We start from the raw sequence: 20,715 nt of genomic DNA, 5'->3' as shown, positions 1-20,715 counted from the left end.
TTAGCTCTCTTTTTGCTAAAGCAGTTTCTTCTTTCCACCTGAAATAGAACAGTGTGTTACCACCTTAATCCTAAACACCCTCAGGAGAAGGTTCTTCACTCCTTGCATGTGATTTGAGTGGGCAGTGTAGATTTGTATCTGAACTCAGCTTCATTTTGTCAGCCTGACTCTTCATATTTTCTGTCTGAGGGTTGTAATGCTGCTTCTCGATCCACAATTTCTCAGTGGATTTGACAGCTCATATTTCATGCCTGTGGCATTAGGGGCAAGGTTCCTCCTTTTTCATTCAAGGCCATTCCACCAGGAGTGTCAGTGCTTTCTGGGGGATTCAGCATCAGTTGTTCAACCTTGTAAAAATGCTACCTGGTCTTCTGTTCATATGTTTACTACATTTCACTAGGTGGATGTTCTCGCCACTTCAGACACCAGTTTTGGGCCAGCAGTAGGTTGTGCAGTAGGATTTACCCTATTCTGTTTTTGCTGGTTGACATTGTTGCTGTGTTTCCCATCGCTCATGTTCAGTGCTTTGGGACATCCCAATAGTTTTGAATATGAAGATGTGTCCTATGACGTACAATTAAGAAAGTAGGATTTTTGGTTTTCTTGGAGTACCTCACAGGACACAGAGATCCACCCTCTCTTTGTGTTTACTCCTCATCATCTATTATAAAACTGAGGTTAAAGTAGTTATAAACCCTTACATATTCTCAGTGATGTGACTCTGATGATACACAGACATGAAACAAATCCTCTTACATGAGTTGTACCTGTTTATCTGTTGCACTATCATCTCTACAGCCTCCAAAAAACATATTTTACACAGTATTTCTAAGCTCTAGCAGGCAGGGGGTGGGATGTCACACACTCCAGAGCATGGAACTGAGTGTAATCTGACACCTGAGTGGAGAGAATGGAGACACCCCTCTCTTTTGGAGTCAAAATAGCCTGTCAGAAATAATTCCTGAAGATAGCAGAGGAATGAAACAAAAAAATGACAAAAATCACATTTAGTACTTTGGATTGAGGCACACTATAGAAGGATATGCCTCATTAATTTTTCATTTGAGGTTTACAACCACTTTAAGCTGTGCTGGGAGGTGTTCTTCCTGGATTATGCCAGGTCATTTTACCTGTAGTCAACATTACAGCCCACTGGTCATGAATATGAAGATGCTCTGTGTAGTGTAATGTACTCTATGAGTCTAAAGGTAAACAGAAAATCCTACTTTTTAGCTTTTTGAAGTTCAGAGGTAAAAGTATACTTTAAATTTTGTAATTTGTAGAGAAATAACATATTGTTGTTGATATGAGATACTGTTTTTAGCATAAATCTATATTTTTTCCCCACCAGGATCTTACTTTGCCAGAGATGCATGCTATTCACATGGTTTCATCAGCACTGTCACCAGCTCACGAATGATGTTTGTGGCTCTTGTGCTGGTGGGTGACTTTATTCAAGGACATTCAAGAATGAGACGCCCCCCTCCCAAACCAAAGAGCAGCCAGATATACAACTCCTGTGTGGATGATGTTGACAGTCCATCCATCTTTGTAGTATTCGAAAAATCACAAGCCTATCCACAGTACATTCTGAACTACAAGTAAATACCATGGAAAATCAGGCAAAAACTATAGCCTGTAAGCAGACTCCTAAAGAGATTATAATGCAGATCTATAACCTAACAAAAAAAACTGTCATGGGACAAAAAGGAATGGGTGAAAACTGAGTTTATTTTTGCTAATTTTCTGAATAAATCTGTCTGGATTGTCTGTTTTTGTCTTGTTTATTTGGGGACTAGTAAACATAAAATTTAAAAGTCACGTGACAAGTTCCTTACAGACAAAATTTTCGTTTTCAAATTCTATGTAAAGTTTGCCACACATATTGCAATGTGACTGTAGAATCTACTAAGAGGTATTAGGAACAAAAATTAAAAAAATATATTGTAAATTTTGTATTTAAAGGAAACATAGAGGAAATGTGGGTGAGGCATCCTTGACCTCCTTTTGAATATGCACGACTGCTTGGCTGTCATGCTAATCCAGTTTCTTCATACTTTCTCAATCACTGGCCTAGGATAAAGTATTCAGAACAGAAGTTGTGAATTTGCCTGCAATGTAATGACAAAAACAATTTAAAGAAGCAGAATTAAATTTGTTTCTCCAGCGAACAAATTTCCACCACCAATGTAAGGGGATACTTTACCACTGACCACCAATGTAAGTGTCAAGGTCCTACCTTTTTCCTGTGGTTATGTTACTTCATGTGCTGGTGTCCATCTTGGATTCTGCTGTGCATGATGGGAGCCCTTTTATGCCTTCAGGTTTCTGTGGTCCATCCTCCAGAGGGGTGTGGCTGATGACATATAAGCCTGTGGCCCGCACATGCTCTTTGCACTTGTGTCTTGTGTCTTTGTGTTGCTGTTACTCTGTTCTGACTCTCGTGACTCTCCTGGTATCTGATTCGGCTTGTCTTGACTATTCTTTGTGTTCTCCTTTGATCTGACCCTCTGTTGCTGAACCCGGCTCGTGACCTGTGATTCTCGTCTGCTGTCCTGTACTGTTCTGTCCTGTTGTTGTTGACCCCGGCTTGTCTGACTACTCTTTTGTCTCTTCCACCAGCTACACGCCATTGGCGGCGGCCATTACCGCAGCTGAGGTGTCTCGGGGGCCGCGACCTGGTTCCTGGCTGCGTCAAGTCCATCCCCACCATCAGGGGCCCTGGTGAAGGGCAGCCTGGGACTTAGACTCCGCGCCCTGAGGGACTTTGGTCTGTGGGTGGTGGTTGTCGTCAGCCAGTGCGTTACATTGTTAGGCCTGCCTGTCCGTTCCTCAGCTCCTGCCCTGACATTACACAAGTGCCATGAACCCTGACGGTGCAGGCACGCCTTCGCTCCCAATGCTAGTCGCCAGACTCGATCAACAGGATCACCTGTTGGATCAGTTCGCTCAGGCGTTGCAAACTCTGCTTGCACGCACCGCGCACCTTACTCCTGGTGTTATTAGGCCGGTTGTCGCTCCGGTGGTCGCTTCCGATGCCGTTCCGCTTGCTGTGCCTACCGCCGTGGCTGATGCGGCACCCGCGGTGTCCAGAGGTATGACCGGTTCAGCCCCTATTCCACAGCGCTTTGGGGGTGAGCCGAGTCAGTGTCGTGGGTTCCTCAACCAGGTGGGTATTTATTTTGAATTAATACCCCACGCCTTTCCGTCTGAGAGGTCAAAGGTGGGGTTCCTCATCTCACTACTCTCTGACAAGGCCTTGGCCTGGGCAAATCCCTTATGGGAGAGGAACGACCCGGTGATTCAAGATTTTTCTGGTTTTGTCGATGCCTTCCGTAGGGTATTCGACGTACCGGCTCAATCCGCCTCGGCGGCCAAGCTGCTCATGACCATGCATCAGGGTTCACGGACCGTGGCCGAGTATGCTATAGAGTTTCGTACCCTGGCGGCAGAGGTCGGTTGGAACAATGAGGCTCTGGTGGCTGCGTTTTCCCATGGTCTTTCTGACTCATTGAAGGACGAGATTGCAGCTAAGGAACTGCCTGTGGTGTTGGAGGAGCTCATCTCTTTCCTGATCCTGATTGACACCAGGCTCAGGGAGAGGCCTTCACTCAAGGAACGCCTGCGGAGGCCTTCCAATCGACTGGCACCTGCGTTTTCTGTCCCACCCGTTCCTCCCTCTCCTCCCACGCCTCCTGGGGATGGCTTGTCTGGTGGGGAACCCATGCAGCTGGGGTTTGCTCGCCTTTCCGAGGGGGAGCGGGCCGCTCGGCGTCGGGAGGGTCGCTGCCTGTACTGTGGCCTCGGTGGGCACTTTCGGCAGTCTTGTCCGTTCCGTCCGGGAAACGATCGCACCTGAGATCATGTCGGGGACAGATCTTGGGTGGAGTTTCCTCGTCCCCGGCGTCCCGCAAGGATAAGCCACTGATCACCGTGGTCCTTTCTTGGACAGGGGGCTCGGTGACGGCCCAGGCGTTGGTAGACTCTGGGGCCGGTGGGTTGTTCTTGGACAGCTCGTTTGCTGCGCAGCACTCCATTCCCCTGCAGGCTCGTGCTGCCCCATTGGTTCTCGAAGCAATAGATGGCAGGCCCCTGCAGCCGCCGCAGGTTACCCACGAGACCCTGCCAATAGAGGTAGCCATTGGGGCTGTTCACAGGGAGTTGGCCTGTTTTCAGGTGATTTCTTCCCCACACTATTCGGTGGTTTTGGGGTATCCCTGGCTCCAGAGGCACAATCCAACCTTCAATTGGCAAACAGCCGAGATTCTCTCATGGTCTCCACAGTGTGGGGCCGGGTGCATCCGGGGGCCGGTTAAGGTATTGTGTGCCTCCTTGGACTCTGCGTTGCCCACCGACTATGGGGAATACCGGGACGTGTTCGATAAGGTACGCGCTGGTACCTTACCACCGCATCGTCCTTACGACTGCGCCATATCCCTGCAACCCGGGGCCACTCCTCCACGTGGCAGGGTGTACCCTCTCTCGGTTGCGGAGAATAAGGCCATGGAGGAGTACGTGGTGGATGCGCTTTCCCGGGGGCACATTCGTAAGTCTACTTCCCCAGCAGGAGCGGGGTTTTTTTTTGTAAAGAAGAAAGGTGGGGAATTGAGGCCCTGCATCGATTATAGGGGTCTCAATCGGATTACCATTAAAAATGCATATCCTATTCCTTTGATTTCTGAGTTATTCGACCGCCTTAAGGGAGCAACGGTCTTTACCAAACTCGACCTTAGGGCGGCGTACAACCTCGTACGGATCAGACAGGGGGATGAGTGGAAGACCGCGTTTAACACTAGAACTGGGCACTACGAATACCTGGTGATGCCCTTCGGATTGTGTAACGCGCCCGCGGTCTTTCAGGAATTCATAAACGATGTCCTTCGTGATTTGTTGCAGCAATGCGTAGTGGTTTACCTGGATGACATCTTGGTTTACTCTACCTCCATGGAGTCCCATGTCCAGGATGTTAAGCAGGTGCTGCAACGATTGCGTGAGAACGGACTCTTTTGTAAACTCGAGAAGTGCGAGTTCCATCGATCCCAGGTTGCCTTTTTGGGCTACATAATTTCCGCGGAGGGATTTTCCATGGACCCTCAGAAGGTTGCGGCAGTTCTGCAGTGGCCTCGTCCCAATGGTCTTCGGCCCATTCAGCGCTTTCTGGGTTTTGCCAACTACTATCGGAAGTTCGTCAGGAACTTCTCCACATTGGCAAAGCCTCTCTCTGACCTAACCAAGAAGGGGAGTAACCCTCACGAGTGGCCATCCGAGGCCATCAGAGCTTTCGAGGCTCTGAAAGCTGCCTTTGCTTCGGCTCCGATTCTTTCGCATCCCAATCCTGGGTTGCCCTTCGTCCTCGAAGTTGATGCTTCCGAGACGGGAGTAGGGGCTCTCCTGTCTCAGCGTCGGTCGCCCGATGGACCCCTACTTCCCTGCGGGTTCTACTCCAGGAAGCTTTCCTCGGCTGAGTGCAACTACCAGATTGGAGATCGGGAGTTGTTGGTCATCATTCTGGCTCTCAAGGAATGGAGGCACCTGCTCGAGGGTTCCGCGGTTCCGGTCCTCATTCTTACCGATCACAAGAACCTGACTTATCTTTCGGAGGCCAAGAGATTGACACCCCGCCAGGCCAGATGGGCTCTGTTCTTGTCACGCTTCAACTATGTGGTTTCATATTTGCCTGGTTCCAAGAATGTCAGGGCTGATGCGTTATCACGGCAATACTCTGAGTTGTCCAGGGAGGACTCTGAGCCAATCTCACTTATACCTCCAGATCAGATCCTGGCTGCCATTCGCACCAGTCTGACCTCTCCCCTTGGGGAGCAGATTTTGGCGGCTCAAACTGATGCTCCTCCCGGGAGGCCGGAGGGTAGATGTTTCGTACCCGAGGGATTGCGCACCCGCCTGCTGCGTACCTACCATAACGCCAAAACTGCCGGGCATCCAGGGAAGAACCAGCTGTGTTGGGTCGTCTCTCGCTTATTCTGGTGGCCAACCCTCCGTGCCGACATTGCCTCTTATGTAGCGGCATGTTCGATCTGTGCCCAGAATAAGTCTCCACGGCATCTCCCTTTGGGTCTTCTGCAACCCATTCCCAATGGGGAGCGTCCTTGGTCACATCTAGGGATGGACTTTATTGTAGACCTCCCGGTGTCTCGGGGTCATACGGTCATCCTCATGATCGTCGATCGGTTTTCCAAGATGTGCCATTGCATTCCACTCAGGAAATTACCCACAGCGCAGGAACTGGCCACGGTCTTTTCCAGGGAGATTTTTCGCCTACATGGGTTACCTAAGGTGATTGTCTCAGACCGTGGGAGTCAGTTCGTGTCCAGATTCTGGCGTGCCTTCTGCTCCCAGTTGGGTATTAGTCTCTCCTTTTCATCAGCCTACCACCCGCAGTCCAATGGGGCTGCGGAGCGTTCCAATCAGGCCTTAGAACAATTCCTTCGGTGTTATATTTCAGACCATCAGGATGATTGGGCCGATCTCCTGCCGTGGGCAGAGTTTGCCAGGAACTCGGCGGTCAACTCCTCCACCGGGATGTCTCCCTTCATGGCCAACTATGGGTTTCAACCCGCGGTATTACCAGGTTCTCACCACAGGACATTCCGGCTGTGGAGAACCATCTTGCTGCCCTGCGTTCTTCTTGGGGGCAGATCCAGAGGGCCTTGAGGGACTCAGCTCAGCGCCAGAAGTTCCAGGCTGATCGCAGACGGTTGCCCGCTCCTTCATACCAGGTCGGCGATCGGGTGTGGTTGTCTACTCGCAACCTCAATCTTCGGGTGCCCACACCCAAACTGGCTCCCCGTTTTGTCGGTCCTTTCCGCATTCTCCGCAAAGTGAATCCGGTGGCCTATGCACTTGCCCTTCCGTCTGGGATGCGGATCTCCAATATCTTTCATGTTTCCCTGTTGAAACCTCTGATCTGCAATCGCTTCACTACCTCTCTTCCTCGGCCCCGTCCTGTCCGGGTTGACGGTCATGAGGAGTATGAGGTGAGCCGGATCCTGGACTCTCGATTGGTGCGCGGTCAATTACAGTTCCTGGTTCATTGGCGCGGTTATGGTCCCGAGGAGCGTTCCTGGGTTCCTTCCGCGGATGTCCATGCTCCTGCCCTCCTCCGCGCTTTTCATACCCGCTTTCCTCAGAAACCTTTTGTTGAGCCGCGGAGGGGGAGGGGCCCTTGAGGGGGAGGTACTGTCAAGGTCCTACCTTTTTCCTGTGGTTATGTTACTTCATGTGCTGGTGTCCATCTTGGATTCTGCTGTGCATGATGGGAGCCCTTTTATGCCTTCAGGTTTCTGTGGTCCATCCTCCAGAGGGGTGTGGCTGATGACATATAAGCCTGTGGCCCGCACATGCTCTTTGCACTTGTGTCTTGTGTCTTTGTGTTGCTGTTACTCTGTTCTGACTCTCGTGACTCTCCTGGTATCTGATTCGGCTTGTCTTGACTATTCTTTGTGTTCTCCTTTGATCTGACCCTCTGTTGCTGAACCCGGCTCGTGACCTGTGATTCTCGTCTGCTGTCCTGTACTGTTCTGTCCTGTTGTTGTTGACCCCGGCTTGTCTGACTACTCTTTTGTCTCTTCCACCAGCTACACGCCATTGGCGGCGGCCATTACCGCAGCTGAGGTGTCTCGGGGGCCGCGACCTGGTTCCTGGCTGCGTCAAGTCCATCCCCACCATCAGGGGCCCTGGTGAAGGGCAGCCTGGGACTTAGACTCCGCGCCCTGAGGGACTTTGGTCTGTGGGTGGTGGTTGTCGTCAGCCAGTGCGTTACATTGTTAGGCCTGCCTGTCCGTTCCTCAGCTCCTGCCCTGACAGTAAGCAGGACCTTTTCTAATTTTTTTTTATTAACAATTCTTACAGATAATAAACATAAAATACATATGAATATATAAATGGGAGGAAGGGCCTCTCCCTGTCTTCCTCCCAGGGTCCCTCTGTCCTCATCCCAGGGTCCCTCTGTCCTCATCCCAGGGTCCCTCTGTCCTCATCCCAGGGTCTCTCTCTGTCTTCATCCTAGGGTCTCTTTCTGTCTTCATCCTAGGGTTCCTCTCTCTCCTCATCCTAGGGTCTCTCTCTGTCCTCATCCCAGGGGCCCCTCTCTGTCCTCATCCTAGGGTCCCTCTTTTTCTTCATTCTAGATTCACTCTCTGTCCTCATCCCAGGGGTCCCCTAAAAATAAACTGTGATAGAGTGCTCAGTACAGTAAGGGCTTGTTTACATTTGCATTTGGGGGTGGTAAATCCCCATAGTTGAAACCTGTTTTTACCTTCCCCAACCACACCCCTTTAGCTGCAGTGGCCAGGGGTGTACACATATTGCAGCCCTGAAGGAATTATACACCCTGTCATGCTTGGCAGGTGTAACGCCTGCCAAGCGTGACCCATTCAAGTGAATGGGGTCACTCTGCAACCTTGTGCAGTACAGCAACCAAGGGGTTAAAGCAGGCAGTGAGGAGATGTTGTCTCAGCTCCTTACCACCTGCTTTACCCCCTTGGATCCCACACTAGCAGGCTGCAACTGTATTCATTGCATACAGTTGCAGGGTGTTTGCAGAGTGGCCCCATTCACTTGAAAGGGTTGCGATCACCCACCAAAAGCGCCAGGGGGTATAATTCTTGCCACAGCATGTGTACACCCTTGGCTGTTGCCTCTGCAGCTAAAGGGTGTAGGGACGAACGCATGTAATGTGGGCTGTGCAATAAGTAGATGTGACTTTGAAAGGGCATCCTTCTTTATACCACTTCCTCACTACCTATCACAGTTTCAGAAGCCCAAAAATGCCAGGATAGTACAAACACCCCCCCCCCCTCCCAAATGACCCCTTTTTGGAAAGTAGACACCCCACGAATTTGAAAAGAGACATGGTGAGTATTTTGCAGATATTATTTTTGTCAAAGGGTTTTGAAAAAGAAAAAATGAAAAGAAAAAATACATTTTCATTTTCTTTCTTCGTTTTCCAAAAACTTGTAGCAACAAATGAGATCTGCAAAATACTCACCATGTCTCTTAGAAAATACCTTGGCCAACATTAGAAGCTTATGCCAGACATCACCCACTTTTCTAACCACTTTTTTGCTAGAAAATTACTTTGAACCCCCAAACATTATATATTTTTTAAAGCAGAGGCCCTAGAGAATAAAACAGTGGGTGTTGAAAACTTTTATGTCACACAGTATTTGCGCAACAATTTTTCAAATGCAAATTGTTTGGAAAAAATACACATTTTAGAATTTTATTATACAAAATATTGCACAATTGTTTGAAATAATATAAAAGATGATGTTACGCTGAGTAAATGGATACCAAACATGACATGCTTTAAAATCATACACGCCCATGCAACGGTGACAAATTACGTAAATTTGTAATATCCATAGGCGACGCTTTAAAAGACTTTACAGGTCACCACTTTAGATTTACACAGGAAGTCTAGTGCTAGAATTACTGCCCTGGATCTGACATTTGTGGTGATAGCTCATATGAATGGTGCAATTTCTACATAATGCCATAAGTCCACTGCTTGCATTTGCGCGTGAGCGATGGGGGTGGGGTGAATTTTTTAAATATTTATTTTGCTTTTTTAAAATTATTTTTACATCGTACCTTTCTTCTTTTTTTTTTCCTGATCACTTTTATTGTTATCACGGGAAATGAAAATATCCTCTGTGATAGTAATAGGCAGTGACAGGTATTCTTTTCTCTAAATCTCTCCTCTGCCCTTAAAGCATCTGATCACACCAAGATCGACGTGATCAGATGCTTCCCAATTCTAAAATGGTGCTGTTTATATCCGGTGAAACGGAAATGATGAATGCTCGTAGCTTCTGGTCTCTTAGTGCAAAGAGATGACTGGAGGCATTCCAGCCTCCGATCAACCCTATTGTCAGCCAGTGGAACTGCCAGCTGCATTTGTGGATTCCCCGTTGGGACAGGAGAGCCCAAGAAAACCTTAGAAGGCAGCGGGAGGGGTGTAGGAATTCCTTCCCGCTGCTTGTAAAAGCAATTCAGTGGCTAATTATCAGCTAGGACTGATTTTACATGAAAGCCGACAGCAGAAAACAATACCAGGATGATGCCTGTAGCTGCAGGCATCATCGCAGTATAACCACTCGAAGTCAATATTGTCAGGGCTCCCAGGTATGACCAGAGGTGTGTGACTGATGCAGGGAAACGCAGACTTCAGATATGTGATAAACAATACAATTTATTAACACTAACCATACAAACATAAACGCAGTGCAATACTAAACATAATACAGTGCAAACAAACCAAACCAAACCACCCACAGATAACAGTACATACAAGCAAGCGTCGTCAGGCAGGCCGGGTCAATATCAATTGGGCAGGTAGGTACAGGGGGAGCAAGCAGAGAATGGTCGGGGTCACAGGCCAGGTTCAGCAGGTAGCAAGCAGCGTAGTACAGAGGGTCAGGCAGAGGGATGGTCAGGGTCACAAGCCAGAGATCAAAACAGGTAACAAGCAGCGTAGTACAGAGGGTCAGGCAGAGGGACAGAAACAGGATGCAGGACAGATACAGGGCCCAGGACAAACACAACACCAAGGCAGAGTCTGTGGGTCTGGCCATCCCTTAAATACCCCAGCATCATCAGTTCCAGGTGTTAGCTGGCTGAAAGGTTGAGTCTCTGATTGCTGGGAGCACCCGCTGGCCAGCCCTGGTACTGCAGATCAAAAGGCAGGTGAGTCCCACCATTGCTGGCCAGTCCATTCCTAACAGTACCCCCCCCCCAAGGAGCGGCCTCAGGACGCTCCAAACAGTCCTAGCTGGGCAAAATGTTCCACCGCCCGGGTCTGGTAACTGGCGGGATATCAAAGACTGGCACACCGGGCAGGACTCCGGGCAGCGGCACACCGGGCTGGACTCCGGGCAGAGGCACACCGGGCTGGACTCCGGGCAGAGGCACATCGAGCAGAGGCACACCGGGCAGAGGCACACCGGGCAGAGGCACACCGGGCAGAGGCACATCAGGCAGAGGCACATCGGGCAGGACTCCGGGCAGAGGCACATCGGGCAGGACTCCGAGCAGAGGCACACCGGGCAGAGGCACACCGGGCAGAGGCACACCGGGCAGAGGCACACCGGGCAGAGGCACATCGGGCAGAGGCACATCGGGCAGAGGCACACCGGGCAGAGGCACATCGGGCAGGACTCCGGGCAGAGGCACATCGGGCAGGACTCCGGGCAGAGGCACATCGGGCAGGACTCCGGGCAGAGGCACATCGGTTTACCAGGCGAAGCAGCAGGGCAGAGGCACACCGGGCAGAGGCACATCGGGCAGGACTCCGGGCAGAGGCACATCGGTTTACCAGGCGAAGCAGCAGGCAGCGGGCCACCAGGCGGAGCAGCAGGCACCGGGCCCCCGGGCGGAGCAGCAGGCACCGGGCCCCCGGGCGGGGCGACATGCATCGGGCCCCCGGGCGGAGCAGCAGGCACCGGGCCCCCGGGCGGAGCAGCAGGCACCGGGCCCCCGGGCGGAGCAGCAGGCACCGGGCCCCCGGGCGGGGCGACCGGGCCCCCGGGCGGAGCAGCAGGCACCGGGCCCCCGGGCGGGGCAGCAGGCACCGGGCCCCCGGGCGGGGCAGCAGGCACCGGGCCCCCGGGCGAGGCGACAGGCGTCGGGCCCCCAGGCGGGGCGACAGGCGTCGGGCCCCCAGGCGGGGCGACAGGCTTCGTGCCCCCAGGCGGGGCGACAGGCGTCGTGCCCCCAGGCGGGGCGACACGCGTCGTGCCCCCAGGCGGGGCGACAGGCGTCGGGCCCCCAGGCGGGGCGACAGGCGTCGGGCCCCCAGGCGGGGCGACAGGCGTCGGGCCCCCAGGCGGGGCGACAGGCTTCGTGCCCCCAGGCGGGGCGACAGGCATCGTGCCCCCAGGCGGGGCGACAGGCATCGTGCCCCCAGGCGGAGCGGCGGGCGCCGGACCCCCAGGCGGAGCGACAGGTCTCGGGCCCTCAGGCGGAGCGGCGGGCGCCGGACCCCCAGATGGAGCGACAGGTCTCGGGCCCTCAGGCGGAGCGGCGGGCGCCGGACCCCCAGGCGGAGCGACAGGTCTCGGGCCCTCATGCGGAGCGGCGGGCGCCGGACCCCCAGGTGGAGCGACAGGTCTCGGGCCCTCAGGCGGAGCGGCGGGCGCCGGACCCCCAGGCGGAGCGACAGGTCTCGGGCCCTCAGGCGGAGCGGCGGGCGCCGGACCCCCAGGAGGAGCGACAGGTCTCGGGCCCTCAAGCGGAGCGGCGGGCGCCGGACCCCCAGGCGGAGCGACAGGTCTCGGACCCTCAGGCGGAGTGGCGGGCGCCGGACCCCCAGGCGGAACGACAGGTCTCAGGCCCCCAGGCGGGGCGGCGGGCACCGAGTCACCAGGCACAACCGTGGGCTCCGAGTCAACTGGGATGACCGCTGGCACTGGGTCAGACATTGGATCGTCTGGCTGGACAGCGGGCATCGGGTCACCAGGCATCAGGTCATTTGGCTCGACAGCGGGCACCGCGTCATCTGGCAAGGCAGTGGGCTCCGAGTCAACTGGTATGACCGCGGGCACTGGGTCAGACATTGGATCGTCTGGCTGGACAGCGGGCACTGGGTCACCAGGCATCAGGTCATTTGGCTTGACAGCGGGCACCGCGTCATCTGGCAAGGCAGTGGGCTCCGAGTCAACAGGCACGACAGTGAGCACCGGGTCATCAGGTACAGGATTGTCTGGCTCGACAGCGGGCATCGGGTCACCAGGTATGACAGCGGGCACTGGGTCACCAGGCATCAGGTCATTTGGCTCGACAGCGGGCACCGGATCAGGTACCGGATCATCTGGATCAACAGCGGGCATCGAGTCAACTGGCCTAATAGGATCGTCAGGCTGGATCAGTTCATCATGCTGGGTAGAGGCATCAGGCCGAGTAGAGGCATCAGGCCGAGTAGAGGCTTCAGGCCGAGTAGAGGCTTCAGGCCGAGTAGAGGCATCAGGCCGAGTAGAGGCATCAGGCCGAGTAGAGGCTTCAGGCCGAGTAGAGGCTTCAGGCCGAGTAGAGGCATCAGGCCGAGTAGAGGCTTCAGGCCGAGTAGAGGCTTCAGGCCGAGTAGAGGCTTCAGGCCGAGTAGAGGCATCAGGCCGAGTAGAGGCTTCAGGCCGAGTAGAGGCTTCAGGCCGAGTAGAGGCTTCAGGCCGAGTAGAGGCATCAGGCCGAGTAGAGGCTTCAGGCCGAGTAGAGGCTTCAGGCCGAGTAGAGGCATCAGGCCGAGTAGAGGCTTCAGGCCGAGTAGAGGCTTCAGGCTGAACCACGGAAGGCAGGCTCACCGGTTTGGATACTGGCAGGATGGTATTGGTTGGAAAGAATTTTCGCTTTTTTCTGGTTTTAACTACTGGAGCACTGCAAGTAAACGCAGGTCTGCAAACGAATGGAGCAGCTGGAGACAGAGAAGAACTGGAGGATGGAACAGGAGAGGGAGCGGTTGCTACAGAGGGCTCTTTTACAGGGTTAAAGGCAGGATAGGTGCAGCGAGTGGGAACAGGGTACTGACATGCGGTAGATAGCAGGGCAGGAGGAGCTGTTGGGAATGCAGGAATAGAGTTTTGAGGAAATAAATTAGAAGCAGGACTGGGTCTTTGTAAGCTGACTGAGGCTGGGTGCAACAAATCTGTCCATGTCTGCAGTATGGGTTGAACAAAGCTGAGCTTACACAAAGCCTGTCTGGTCAATGACTGTACTGCGTTTATACAATCTCTTAGTGTCTGTGGTGAACATGTGGAATAACGCTCCAGAAAGTAACCCACATCATCCTCTAATAACCACACCAGGGACTCTACCTGGTCTGCACTAAATGGTGGCAAAAATTCATCCCTGCATTCGGGGGAACCAGATGAAACCAACTCAGCACAAACCTCAATCAAAGGCTGCACCTCAGAGAACTCTGTGCCCTGATCTACTAGAACATGAGCGAGCCGTATACATTCTAGCAGTTCATCCCGGGGATACTCCTTCAGAGTCTGATAAGCATACTCCCGGTCATCAAACACTAGCAGATATAAATATTCAACCTCATCAAGATCCATCCTTCCCATCAACAAGCCAAGATGGCTTCCCTGTGCAGCCACTTCTGGTCAGGATTGGCCTTGGTGTAATGTCAGGGCTCCCAGGTATGACCAGAGGTGTGTGACTGATGCAGGGAAACGCAGACTTCAGATATGTGATAAACAATACAATTTATTAACACTAACCATACAAACATAAACGCAGTGCAATACTAAACATAATACAGTGCAAACAAACCAAACCAAACCACCCACAGATAACAGTACATACAAGCAAGCGTCGTCAGGCAGGCCGGGTCAATATCAATTGGGCAGGTAGGTACAGGGGGAGCAAGCAGAGAATGGTCGGGGTCACAGGCCAGGTTCAGCAGGTAGCAAGCAGCGTAGTACAGAGGGTCAGGCAGAGGGATGGTCAGGGTCACAAGCCAGAGATCAAAACAGGTAACAAGCAGCGTAGTACAGAGGGTCAGGCAGAGGGACAGAAACAGGATGCAGGACAAATACAGGGACCAGGACAAACACAACACCAAGGCAGAGTCTGTGGGTCTGGCCATCCCTTAAATACCCCAGCATCATCAGTTCCAGGTGTTAGCTGGCTGAAAGGTTGAGTCTCTGATTGCTGGGAGCACCCGCTGGCCAGCCCTGGTACTGCAGATCAAAAGGCAGGTGAGTCCCACCATTGCTGGCCAGTCCATTCCTAACAAATATATTGAACTGTACAAACACTATACTAGTAATGGCGGTGATCAGCGACCTATAGTGTGCGGGCAATCTAAAGCTAGACCTTGGCTTGGAGGGCCACTAACTGACCCTGAGGCTATTGGATGTCACTAGTGGCAGTAATACAGTGATCAGAGAATAATTCTATATACTGACACTGTACTAATGGCACTGGCTGGATGATGAGGTGATCAAAGTGTTAATAGGGGCAATCAAAGGGTTAAATGTGCAAATCTAACGTGTGCGTGTAAAATGTAGTGCTTTTACTCAGTGTCGTGTTTGTTCTTCTCTCCCTGGACAGCATAGGGGGCAGCAGGGGCGCACGCACACCTGGAAATAGAAAGCGATGTAAGATTACGTCGCTTTGCCCAGAGCTGCCGCTCACCTGCACATTGTTGGTGAGTGGGCAGGAAGCAGTTAAAAAAAATTCTTTTTTTAAAGGTTACCATAGTAACATTGTACTACTCTGGGGGGGGGGTGATCAGGGATTTGTTTTTTTTTTGTGCTTTGCATTGCATAAGCAATGAAGGTCATTGCTCTGCACCGCTAAGCTTGCTTTGAACTGTCATGAATGTATTAAGTTCATGACAGTTCAATATAATAGTGATCTGTGATTGGTTCCAGCTGGTCAAATGGAACAGGGTGCTGTAATTGGCCCCATGTGTCATGTGAGAGCTGTGGACCAGTCACAGCTCAACAGGAACAGAATCAAAGCTTTTATGAAGCAGATTGCGTCATAAAAGCTTTGCAGTCAATGTGAACATGTGATCGCATAGCAATCATGTGATCACCGGCTCCCAATTCCCGGGATTCTCAATCTGCTGTATTGACAAAGGACCAGCGACATACGGGTACATTACTGGTCCTGTAGCTGCCGCTCAATTACAGTACATTGTGGGCCAGCGGCCTGAAAGTGGTTAACCTCTTGGCGCCGGCTGAACGCAAATATACGGCGTCTGGGCCTAGACGGCGAGCGGCCGCACATTTGCGTTCTATTAAAATAAAATGTGCTCCCAGTGCACAAGTCCGGTACTCACAGAAAAGGTCCTCTTCTCTTTAGATCGGGACCTTTCCCGATCATGTGAACGCTGTGATGGTGTGTCACATGACCCTAAACCCCTCCCCGTCTCCCAGCTTCTGAAACCCTTAAAGGGCCGGCAGGCGCCAGCGCCAAGGGGTTAATCTGTTTATATTTCACTTCCCTTGTTCCTCCCTCCTCCTACACAAAAACATGCTAATGGATTTTTTTTAAAGCTGAAGTTTAGCTACAAAAAAAGACATTCTTTATACCAGGGGTCTTGAATTAGAATCCACAGAGGTCGAATCAGTAAAATGTTCTTCTGGCAGAGGCCAGAATCTCATGTTTGCGGTATAAACATGAGATCACAGCCCCTGCACATCAGTGTCTTCAGTCAACCCTTCATATCATAGCCCTCTTTGCATTACAGTCCCCTTTTACATCAATATGCTCATTGCTCTCCTTTACATCATAGCCCCCACTTTACTTTACATCAGTGTCGTCCCCCCTTTAAATCAGTGTCCTCAGTCCTCCTTCCACATCATACCCCCCTAATTACATCAGTGTCCTCAGCGCCCCTCCTTTAAATCATAGCCCCCTCTTTCAATCAGTGTCCTCAGACCCCCTTTCACATATGTAGCGCTACCCTCGTGAGGACCACTGTAAGATGACAGACCCCAAAGGTTGCCCTGACCTTGCAAGCCTCCCGACACCTCTGACACCCTGGGGTTAGACATATTGTAACAGAAATCACAATTTCAAAGACACAGAATGCAGTAAAGCAATTGAGTATTTACTAAAGGTTTTTTTAGTCAACAGTTAATGCAAGAACTTCTAGTCTCAGGGTGTTTTCTAGTCTCAGGGTGAAACACAAATATGCTTCCAATAGTGAACACAATAAATCAGACAGTGCTTCAAATATACTCAGAGGGAGCCTTTGACCCCAGGTATGAAAGGGAAAAAAAAGACTTCTCAGTGTCAGCCTGCTCCCTTAGAATCCTGATATCACAGGTCCAGAAATGACAACACACTTTGTACGAGCTAACTACTCTATAAATAAATTCTAAATAGAGTTCCCCTTTAATATACACACAGATATGAGTCCTTGGCTTGAGAGGTAGTAAAAGGAGACCTGATGAGAAGGGTGTTTTGAATCTTCAGCTAGCTCAGTAGGGCCCAAAGAGATTGCTGTGCAGTGGCGATCAGCAATAGTTGTTGATAAAAGATAAAAGTCCTTATTATGCATGTCTTGCGATGATACAGGTAAGTTAGCCAGCAATGGCTATATCCTCCCCCACTTGAAATCTTTGGTCCCCAAAGAGATGGAAACATTACAAAGTATTATTTTAACTGATAAATAATATGGCTACACATACAAATTATGATAACAGAAACTTTAACTTAAATTCAACAACATACTTCAGGATTTTGTTGAAGCCATTTATATAGGCCTCCCATTGACTCACAGTCAAGCTGTTGACAAGCCAGGGCTGCAGCCATGGCCTACCCAGTAGTGTCAGAGGGTGAGTCAAGGTCACCTCCTACCCAATGAATGGTAGATGGATCTGGCACAAGGATTTGTCATTTAATAGGTGATAATTCGTCTGAATTTTCTCCTAGTACATCATAGGTTAGTCTTTAGGGCAGGTTTATGTTTCCCCTCATTTGGATGGGTGACAGGTCTTCAAGCACAGGTGTAGAGTCTTCATCTGGATTGTTAGCATCGATGAGACAATAAGACTCCAAAGACGGCTGGGCTGGATTTAACTCAGCAGGAGAAGGTTCAGTATTCTCAAGAGCAGGGTTTGCATGGGCTCCACTCTCAAAAGATTCCATCCCTTCATTCGACTCTATATTTGTGGGTGTGTCTTCAACTGCAAGAGGGTTACCAAGTTTGGGTTAGATGAGGTCTTCATCATTGAAACTGATTTGATTGAAACTTCATTTTGTGGGATAACTATCTCATGAACAAAGAACAAAAAAGGGCGCACTCTCATCGTGCATTACCGTGGTACACCATGTGTTTATTGTGTAATCAAATAGGTGTATACTCACAAACCAAAGGATAATAAAAGCAGTGTGAATAGTCCGCAATGGCAGTCAATGCAATGCTGTGCCGCAATTGGGGATAACTGACGCGTTTCGGGAGACGAACCCCCTTCCTCAGAGCTGAAGTGTGTACCTGCTGGTCCAATACTTATATGCCAAAAAATGTTAAAGAGTTCAAATAGTCCCTCCCCCCACACCCACATGGTGGTCCAATCACAGCAAGAACTGATTGGATCCACCACCAAAGAAAAAATGGAAATACTCCAAAGGAGTATCTGGGATAGAGTCCTTCTATTGGAGCCACTCTAATCCATCCTGAGGCTATGAGTAAATACAGTTCATCCTTTAATTTCATGCATTCATGCATTTAGAGACTTAACTATTGATGTGGCTTGTGCATTCATTCATTCATCTATCTATTTATTCATTTATCCATTCATGCATATATATTTTAGTATTTCCATTTTTTCTTTGGTGGTGGATCCAAGCGGTTCTTGCTGTGATTGGACCACCATGTGGGTGTGGGGGGAGGGACTATTTGAACTCTTTAGCATTTTTTGGCATATAAGTATTGGACCAGCAGGTACACACTTCAGCTCTGAGGAAGGGGGTTTGTCTCCCGAAACGCGTCAACTTATCCCCAATTGGGGCATAGCATTGCATTGACTGCCATTGGTGTACCACGGTAATGCACGATGAGAGTGCGCCCTTTTTTGTTCTTTGTTCATTAGCATCCAGATTTCCCGATCTTTGAAGGGCAGCACCTCTTCGTTTGCCATTTTGAATTCCTTTAAGTCTGCATGAAGATCTGAGCGCTGGTTTCGTTTGTTTGTTTGTCTTTGGATAACTATCTCAATCCTAACTTCACTAGCCCTTTCAGGTGGGGGCAGAATTTCTACTTCTGAACTCAAGGACCCTCCTCTTTCCTCTTCAGCTGGCTGGATACTGGTTACAATGTTTTGAATGTCTGGCCATAGCCAGTAGGACACCATCTCTTCTTTATCACCGTCATCTTCCATTTCTTTTGGTTGATTATTCTGGCCTCATCGTTGCAACCGGGTTCTGAGGGATAATGGTTCATCCTTCTGAGGAGCCATAGACTGGAGCACCCAGGCGACGCTGGAAAGGAGAAGCAGATGATTTTGATACCACATTTTCAAAGGCCAGCCTTCCACTCAGGATGAATTTGGTATACTGGTAGCCCAGGGATTGCTTGCAGATGATTGCCAGTGGTCTGCCAATACACAATCTCCTGTCTTAAGATCTTGCATCCTTACTTTAAAATCAAACTTCTTTTTGTTCCTCTGTTCTCTGATAGTAGCATTCTCCACTTCTTTCTCATAGGCCTGCTTTAAGCTTTCATAATCTGTCAACGTATCCTTTATAGGAAGTCATATAGCTGTGATCTGGGGAGGTGCCAAACAACAAGTCAACTGTAAGCTGAGCTTTCCTTCCAAACATTAGCCTATAGGGTGAGTATCCAGTGGCATAATTCATTGTGCTAATATATGCATGGAAAATGGTGGCAATGTGGTTGTCCCAGTGCTGCTTCTTTTCAGAGGGCAAAGTTTCTAACATATTCAGTAAGGTGCAGTTGAATCTCTCGGGCTAAGGATCTCCTTGTGGTGGTAGAGGGAAGTTCTAGATTTTTTTATGCCTAGCAGCTGACATAGTTTGTGGACTAGTTTGCTCTCAAACTTCCCTACCTTGAGCAGAATGTATTCTTGTAGGCAGGCTACAATGCGTGAAGAACTTCTCTACTAGGACTTTTGCTACCGTGATGGCTTGTTGATCCTTGGTGGGATAGGCTTAAGCATATCAGGAGAAATGATTGGTCACCACCAGAACATTATTTCTCCCAACAGCATCAGGTTCCAGGCACAGGAAGTCAATGCAAGCCAACTCCATAGGCCCTTGACTCTGTAAATGTCCCATGGATGCAGCTTTGGACAATAAATTCTTTCTTTGAATGCATGGTAAACAAGAGTGGCAGTAATTCTCTAATTCAGTCCTTAGATTGGGCCAATAGAATCTGTCTCTAACTAACCATAAGCTGCCACTTATCTTTGGAGACCTCAGAGGGACCCCCTCCTGTATAGGAGCCTATCCTGTATTTGTAGTCGATTTCTATTCTCGATGAACTATTCAGGAATCTGAAATAGGACTCTTCAGCAGTAGGCTATGGATTTGTATGGTCAGCGCCTCTGCAATTAAACAGCATAGTGGATCTTCCTTCTGATCCATCTTCAAATCTCTCTTTGACAGCTGGAGCCACGTCACGGTCCTCACTTGGGTCAGATCACAGTAATACTTCTGCACTCCAGAGGGGGTAACTCCTATGGACTCAGCTCCGATAGCCCCCTTGAACCTCTGGACAATGTCCTGACACAGAGCTTGTGCTCCTTTGGACATCACATGGGCCCATTCGTCTGGTTCGTAATGCCTTTGAGACAACGCATCCGAGTCTTTATTCCCTGTTCAAGGTCGATATTTCAGACTGAACTAGAATCCAGACAAGGTGGCCATCCATCGATGGCCTGTAGCATCCAGTTTGGATGAGGATAGTAGTTATGTCAAAGGATTATTGTCAGTCTTCACTAGGAAAGGAGCCCTATACAAATAGTATTTCAACTTGTCTACTACTGCTCACTTTAAGGCCAGAAACGCCAGCTTATGCACTGGGTAATTCTTCTCAAAGTTAAGCTCCTGCTCACATAGGTTATGGGGCAAAGGGCACCATCCTGCTCCTGGTATAGGACTCCTCCTAGCCCCTCTCGACTCTCAACTGAAGCTCATATGGCTTGGCCGGGTTTGTCAAAGCCAATACTAGTGCTTAGGTGAGACTTCTCTTGAGGTGATTGAAGGCCTCCTCGCTCT

The 20,715-nt window shown here is 50.3% G+C and overlaps 1 protein-coding gene and 1 long non-coding RNA gene across 4 annotated transcripts in view; one reads left to right on the top strand and one right to left on the bottom strand.

The window, feature by feature from the left end:
* The window catches only part of LOC149453080 (protein mono-ADP-ribosyltransferase PARP12-like), a 50,588-nt gene extending 48,818 nt beyond the window's left edge, over window positions 1-1,770 (top strand). For all 3 annotated transcript variants that reach the window (XM_089688713.1, XM_089688711.1, XM_089688712.1), the window contains one exon: window positions 1,352-1,770. In XM_089688713.1, coding sequence (XP_089544839.1) covers window positions 1,352-1,605 — 254 coding nt within the window. In that variant the 3' untranslated portion in view covers window positions 1,606-1,770. The remainder of the gene's footprint in view (window positions 1-1,351) is intronic.
* Window positions 1-15,861, bottom strand: part of LOC149453079 (uncharacterized) — a 47,458-nt gene extending 31,597 nt beyond the window's left edge. The window contains exon 1 of the long non-coding RNA XR_016314734.1: window positions 15,809-15,861. This is a non-coding gene — a long non-coding RNA (uncharacterized LOC149453079). The remainder of the gene's footprint in view (window positions 1-15,808) is intronic.
* Window positions 15,862-20,715: the final 4,854 nt, after the last annotated feature.

The sequence above is a fragment of the Staurois parvus genome, unplaced genomic scaffold, assembly GCF_062004578.1.
Source record: "Staurois parvus isolate SC_StPar_1 unplaced genomic scaffold, SC_StPar_1.0 ptg000452l, whole genome shotgun sequence".
NCBI lineage: Eukaryota > Metazoa > Chordata > Amphibia > Anura > Ranidae > Staurois > Staurois parvus.
Note: the sequence above shows the minus strand (reverse complement) of the source record. Positions and strands in the feature narration are given on the sequence as shown.